General features: G+C 36.3%; 1 protein-coding gene across 11 annotated transcripts in view; it reads right to left on the bottom strand.

Annotated features, from left to right (window-relative positions):
- Nucleotides 1-4435: 4435 nt before the first annotated feature.
- The window catches only part of LOC306877172 (diacylglycerol kinase zeta-like), a gene marked incomplete at its 5' end in the record, with an annotated part of 144304 nt that continues 140789 nt past the window's right edge, over nt 4436-7950 (bottom strand). For all 11 annotated transcript variants that reach the window (XM_079428746.1, XM_079428745.1, XM_079428741.1 and 8 more), the window contains one exon: nt 4436-6097. In XM_079428746.1, coding sequence (XP_079284872.1) covers nt 5981-6097 — 117 coding nt within the window. In that variant the 3' untranslated portion in view covers nt 4436-5980. The remainder of the gene's footprint in view (nt 6098-7950) is intronic.

Below are 7950 nucleotides of genomic sequence, written 5' to 3'. Positions count from 1 at the left end.
ACATTTCAGTCAGATCTTCTGTAGATCTTGCTTTAAAGAATAATGCCTGTAATAGCCAACATGCATTAGGCTACATGTAAATTTAAGATAGAGTGGATTTGGTCACAAATAAGTTATAGCATGTATTTTAAATGTTTAAATAGAAGAAATTTAAATCATTTCAATTACACATTTTTGGTGGTTAATAAATAAATAAGCAACTCCTGAATGCAAAGTACTGTCCATTTCACACATCCGCTCCAAGAGGACTAAACAGACCACAGGGAAAATGGGGGTGATGGAGGAAATCAAAGTGGGGTGAGGAACAAAAAGAAAGAAAGAACGGGTTGAGAGGTTGGGAGGTTTATACAGGCTACATATTTTGTAGCAACCTGAAAAGGCAAGACCTCCTCCCTGCTCTCCACAGTGAAACCTCTGTCTCACAACAGAGGACCAGATGGAACAATCACTTGAATAAAAGGCAGCTCACAGCCACCACAAATGATCAACAAAACCCCAACACTCCTCATCTCCCCGCTCTCTGCTTCTTTGGATCAACAGGAAGTCATGGGAAAGCTTGCCAAATGGGCAAAGGGTGAACCAGCATGTGAGTGTTTGTCCATGAACAGGTTAAAGAGTTGAGGATGAAGTCTGTGCTTTCTAAGACAGAAGTGTAGCCGCCATTCACGTTGTGATTATTTAAAAGGCAGGGGTCACTCGGAGCATGACCAGAAGAATGGACTTCCTCTCACATACACATGCTGATGGTCTTTTTTACTCCAAAAACTAATAAATATGTAATGAAAGACAACCACAATTACTTTAAACAAATTCACAATTCAGAAGCACCCAAAACAGTGAAGACATTATTCCATTAAATTAATAAATAGGTTATATTTGGCAACATTAGTTAATGCTAGGAATCATAAACCAACAATGGACACCAATTACAGCATTGTGTAAATCTAGGTTAATGTTGATGGTAACACTTTATTTTAGGGTCTGTTAATAAGTTACTCATATTACTAGAATATTAGCCATTTATTAGTAGTAATTAAGCACATTTTAATTTCTTATTCTACATCCCTAATCCTACCCAACACCTAAATTTAACAACTACCTTACTATTAATAAGCAGCAAATTAGGAGTTTATTGAGGGAAAAGTCGTAGTAAATAGTGAATAAGTGTTCCCTATTCTATACCATTTTGATTTATGCATTATTGTTTGTTGTTAATTTATGTTCATTCATATTGCACTCAATCATGTTAATTTACATAACCTGAAAATGAAGATTAGATTAAAATTAGATTAATAAATCCTGTAAAAAAATTGTTCAACATTAATTTGACAAGTATTCGCTAATGTTAATATTTTTTATATTTTCAAGTATAACACAATCAAAAATAAGAAAAAACGTTAAACAACAACAATAATATATATATATATATTTATTTATAAATAAAATGGCTCTTTGCAAATATATATATATATTGCAAAGAGCTGAGTTTAGCCATGACTACTCCAAAGCAATGGAACTAACTCGCTGAACATTGGATCAATCTTATCTATAGACATCCCACACCATCAGGATTCTACATTCATATCATATATGGTGGTGATAACTCGATGACTGATATCATAACTCATTTACTGGCTGCAGCCAAAGACAGGAATTGCATTTCTCTTATTAATACCTGCTTCTCATCTCTGAGCCGGCAGCTCACTCCTGCCGAGAAAAGAAACTCGGTATCAGAGTCTGAGGGAAATTTTGTTAATACATTCTAAGGATGATACAACTATATTGAAATTAAAACAGCTCTGAGCTCTTCCAGACCGCAAAGCCTCACATTCATCCTAGAGCGAGACCAGAATGAAATACAGAAGAATATCAATTTTTCACAGGCTTCTCTAAAAAAAAAATAAATAAATAAAAAAAAAAAAACTCTAAACATTTTACATTAAATGTAAACAGGGTTGGTATCATTAACTAAAAAAAAAAAAAAAAAAAAAAAAAAATTAAAACGATATTAGATGACAGCTTCAGTTGTCAAGGCAACATCAACAACTTCAAGTTGAAGTTAAAATGACTTACTGAAAACAAAATAAATAGAGAATGAAATAAAAATAAACTTCTTACAAATGCATCAGTATTGAATGTCCCACTATCAAATAAATAAACCGCCAAAAACAACAACAACATACAAATTCAATACCGATGTGAACCATCTTACCTTAAAACAAGCAGACTCAAGTATGAGGGGCTGTTTCCTCTGAAGAGTTCTTAAGTGGTGGATCAGATCTCACTCTTATTCTTTACAATGAATCACAAAATCTTTGCTTTAAAACGATTATTCATAGGCTTTGTAAGATTAAAACAAGGACAGAAAAATCACTCAACATCAATTCTCTTAAAATATCTGTGTGTTTTAAGCAACAAATGACCTTGCTGTTCAGTATGCTTTATTATTTTATTAACCAGACATTAACAGATAAGCTCATTGAAGAGATAAATATTAACTACATTACAGAACAAAATATTCATAAAACATTTCTTAAAACCCAATATATTGCACTGGAACCCATGCTTTCTGCTTTCTCCTTATCAAAACCTCTAACAAATTCTAGCCTTGAATTGCACTGCAACTCAAAAAAAAAACAAAAAAGCTTAAAAACCTAAAACTAGACACAAATTAGTGTCAATATCAGATGGCTTTCCCTGTAAATCAACGAAAGAGGCAGTGCTTCATTTTCTTACTGCTTTCATGCATCTTAGTGATGGCTAAAGGCGTAAGAGCTTAATTGAGCAAGAAAATACACAGCAACAAAACACATTCAGAAATTCAAAATACATACATATTACATTGCTTTGCCCTTTGAAAGTAAAAGGAGATTTCCATAAAATCAAAAAAATGTGAGATTTCTTGGAAAATCTCATCTCTTAAGTAATGCCGTAAAAAATGGAGTGTGCATTCATAATGTTGGTGAAGTACTGAACATGGAATTTACCTCAATAGTGTCTCCACTATATGAAGAAAAATAGGATACTAGAGAAAAGTAAATAATGGCAAAAACAGTGCTTGCCAACAGTGTATATTGCTGATGATAAGAGGCTGAAATAAGCTATGGATTTAAAACTTGATTTTAATAAGATAATGGAAGGACATGTAAGGTCCAGCTGGAAATAGCTGCTTGAGAAAACATGTACGTATGAATTATTTATAATGAAGCACTGTACAGAACCATAATTGTGATCTGTTGGTTGGACGAGAATAAATCATAGCAGAGGAGACCGAAGGGTAATATGATGCTGCCAGCATCACTTACAATCTCTTCAGAATGTGCCACAGAGTAAACGGATCAACACCAAAACAAAAGAACCATATAAGTCTGGGTGCTAAAATCTTAAAACCAGACTAAATTAAAAGTAACAGTGGGCTAATGCAGGGCATAGACCTCACTTGCCCTTGGAGCTATACAAATGACATGCTAAATGCAGTCCATGGCACTTAAAATCTGGCCATTAAATTAGTTAACAGTTGTGGATGCTGTGGAGTTCATGCAGTAGAACATCATCATGCCAGTCAAAAATTCATATTACTAATAATCAGGTATGGAATTGTGGACATACATTTGTAAATCACTTAAGTAATTTAAGGCTGTTGTATTTCTAAGGAAATACAAGTCCAAATTAATTAGATGTTTTGCAGAAAAAGATGACGTGTTGAGCATTGTAGCAAGGTTCGAACATATTTTAAATAAGAGGTAAAACGTTGTAACAAACTGAATTCATATCATATATTTATATCATATAATACTAAGATTTAAGCGATACTAAAATTTGTTCAAACTACTACAGTATATAAGAAAAACTGGCTCTAAGTGCTGATGAATGAGTTCAAACATTTGTGGTAAATTATGCCATCTGTTCTGCCTATTATTAGGACAAACTCTAGTTTTAGGTTAGTTTTAAACTCACAAAATGGTCTCTTCTGTGAGCGTGAGAGGTTCCTGTAGGCTGTTTATCTCAAACAGTAAAATTAAATGATCAAAATTCCTCAGCAAAGGAATGAAGTTGGCATGATTGAGTAAAAAGCTTTGTTGGCTTGAAGACCATTTACAGTGTCAGACCATCTGCTAGCTGTGTTTTCTCCCAGAATGCATTTGTGAACCAGTGTCTGTCTAAACTATATGAAACCGTTTTTTGATTACTATAGTACAGGAGTTATTTAGTAACACCAATCTTCAAAATTCAAATGTATCTGTATCCTATACATATCACACAATCAGCCTTTACACTTCTCAGATGGAACATGAAAAGAACAGGATGAAAGGATGAAAAAAGAACATTTTCATGGACAACAAACCCAATTTTTCATACTAAAAAGGTCTAAATGAGGGTAAAAAAAAATCTCAAATCCTTAAAAAAAAGTCTTAGAATTTAAGAAAATCGATCATTAAGACATATCACATGTTTATTGAAAGAGTTCAGTGAGTTCAGTGTTTATGGCATATGATGTCATTCATTTAATCTCGTTCATCAAGGCTCCTGTAAACAGCTGTCTGGGTAAAAGGGTGAGATGGATGGATGGATAGATAGATGGATGGATGGTTGGTTTTTTTAAAGACTCAAACTTTCCAAAGAAAGAACACAATCGAGAGTGCTGAAAATGCATTTCCAACAGCAAATGAACAGCACTAAAAATGCTAGAGTGTTCACCCAAACACAGTGTTACTTATTTACAATATGAATATGCATACATACTGTATAATTACATTGCAAAGAACTTTGAAATCAGTGGGTCATATCATTAATGAAGTAGTAACTCAGTTCATTCTATAATGTATATAATTGAAGTCATAAATTACTAATATTATTAAATATGTATGCTTTCAAGGCCAAATTAATTTCAATATATAATGATTTAGGAAAGTAAATATAAGCATCCTAAAATCTTGAATCTGCATTAAGACATCAGCTCTAAAAAAAAAACAAAAACAAAAAAAAAACCTCTTATAGAGCGTGTTGTTTTATCACAAAGATTTAAGAAAAGTGAGCTGAATCACAGAGAGATCCGTTTTCAACTCCAATAAACCAAAATCTAATTTACAGTTTTATCATACAAACATGACAACACATCTTTTAGAGCTACAAATTATATAAACATCTATTTACTTAAAAATATTGTAAGAAAGAAGCTATATTTTAGTACATCAATTATAAATCCAGAGTATAGAATAAAGACGACAATCAAAGCTACAGTGCAAATGCCTCTTAAACAGAAAGCTACTCGCATACATTTACAGTACCGAATGTTATTAGAAACAGCACAGAAATCTATGAAAATGCAAAATCCTTCCAATAACACCCTGAAAAATATAGTTCTGATACTTCAGATCAAGACCCCAGAAAACATTCCTATCTTTGAACCGACCTGAACTCTTTCAGTGCAGGGCAATCTAAAAAGTTACATTATACATTAACAACATATCATTTAATGGCTCTACTGTCTCTACTGTCGCTAATGCTCAGCCATGACAGAGCAATACTGAACCTAGCTGTGGAGTCAGGGCTATGGTGTGTGCTCCAGATATACTTACAGACAGGGATTAATCTGGAGACAGACACCAGCCCATGCATCTTTAAATCCTCATCGTATTCAATTAACATTCAGCATTGTCAAACTAGAAAAGCAAGCTCGATGAGTGCATTAACAGGGAAATACATCTGGTCTCATACATACAAAGTCTAAGATGTTTTGGCAGTGCAATGAAATGAAAGGCATTAGGTCAAACAGGTCATTCAGAGAAAGATGATGAAAGCTTGGGAACTCTTCAGAGACAGTAAAGTGTGCGACCATCTTCCCTCTCTGGGAATGCATCACTCCCCCCCTCCTGCGGTCCAGAGAGCCTACGAAGGGTTTAGCGATACATTTTTGGTTACTGTTGTTTTGGCACAAAAAGGAGGACACCAGTTGAGGTGAAGGGTGAGAGGTTAAAGGTCAAACTGCAGTCTCCTGGTCCTCACGCTGGATCATTTGGTAGTGCTGGCGGTTCTCAAGATACGCCGCAAGTTCGGCATCTTGGGCCTTCTCGGCACGATGCTTTGGAGTGTCGCCCTGGAAATGAAGAGACATGTTAAGTCCACACAACAAATACTGGAGAGGTATATATATATGCGGCGAAAGTCGACGGTTGTCGCATCGCGTTGGCAGCGTCGGACCAAAAAGCTGCGCTCGAACACACCTCACAGACTACAGCCGACATCGACAAACTAACATGTGCATGCGTGAGAGGAATTAACGGTCTATATCAGCAGCTATCAATAGTATACATTCGTCATTCAAAAGGAGAAACCGAAACAAAGATATACGAGATAAATGCATATATATGAAACGTAAACAAATCAGCATTTGCTTACCATTTTGAATATCAATAATGTTGATAGCTTTAATCATTTTAAGTGACTCATGTTGTTATGAAAACCTTCACGTATTAGAATGATTGGGAAAGATCTCGTAACATTTAAATAGCCTTCTGTCTGGTACCGCCTTCATTTACATGCTTGTTTTCATCATTTTCGCTGTAATTCTCAGGCACTGACTCGTTCGCTAAACTGAACATCCAATCAGAGTTCTTACTCGTGCCGACAGTCCCAACGCCAAACTGCCAAACGTGAGCCCGACGAGTGGAACACACCAAACAAACTAGCCCGACCGTCGGCTTGGTGTGGCCCGGCCTTAACATTGTCATGTACATTACCATGCCAATCCCTCTGAGAGTTGTCATGACAGAAATATATAGATATATATATATATAACTGGTCACTGTTCCATTGAGACTCCAATTACAAATACAAACACAAGCTGAAGTTCAAGAGCACGCTTCGTGAACTGAAGCAAAATACACAGAGAACATCTATGGTTGCTCCAGGCCTTAATTAGGGACTGTTTCTTTCAGACAAAGTCTTCATGGACAATGAAAAAGGGAAATCAAAGATTGCATTGAGCCTCTAATGGTATACATGTTCTCAGAAACGCATCTCTTTTTCCGTGTTGCTGGTGCCAGCATTGCTCAACAGTAATATTTGTTAATTGCAGGCAGGCCTGGTGCAGAGAGTTTGAGAGAAAGGCCTGGACTGTTCCTGTCGGACAGAGCTTGGAGCACTCAAACTGCCCACCAGGCGCTTTCATTGTTGCGGCACAGATGAAGACGCCTTTGTTCGCGAGTGCACAGTGTGACCGGCCACCAGCACCTTTTCATACTGCGCAACTTCCAGCGCGGTGCTGCATCCCTCCATTTTCAGCCTTTCAGATGCAAACAAAGGCAGTTCTGGAAAAGCTGTCAAAAGCTAGAGTCACAATGGAGAATATTAGCCATGATGAACTAAAAGAGACTAGTTACACAGGAGGAAAAAAAAAGCTTTGTGGTTAAGAGACTAATCCCTGCAGGGCATGCCCAACAGAAATATAATAACACTTTTAAAGTGCTTTTAAAAACCAGCATTCATCCTCATACAAGTCACAAAGGAGAGAGGGGAAAATGATGGAAAGGATAATGGGGATGCTTATTATATAAAGACAAAGACAGATGGATAGACTGTAAAAGAGAAACAGAGGAAAGGAAATGAGAGGGAGGGAGTCAGAGAGGAGGAGTGTGCTTCATCACAGGGCAATGAACGATGAGTCACTCTATCCTGGATTTGATGTTTTCTGGATTGAATGAAACTGGTGGGATCCTTAGATTTGATGGAAACAGAGCGAAAGCAGAGCAGAAAAGTGCTGATGGAGCTGTTAATCGCAACAGACCACAGTCCAGGAAAATGGCACCGCTAAATCAGGTCTTGTTCAGATTAAGCCTGTCAGGAGAACAGGAGTACAGTCTCCCTGAAGAGGTTAGATGAAAATCATGGGATATCCTCTGAAGAGAAAAATCTTCATCTTGGTCTGCTTTCAGACCGTGTCAGACCGGT

This window comes from Barbus barbus, assembly GCF_936440315.1.
Source record: "Barbus barbus genome assembly, chromosome: 2".
In the NCBI taxonomy this organism is placed as follows: Eukaryota; Metazoa; Chordata; class Actinopteri; order Cypriniformes; family Cyprinidae; genus Barbus; species Barbus barbus.
The sequence above is the reverse complement of the archived record's forward strand: the minus strand, read 5'-3'. Positions and strand labels throughout refer to the sequence as shown.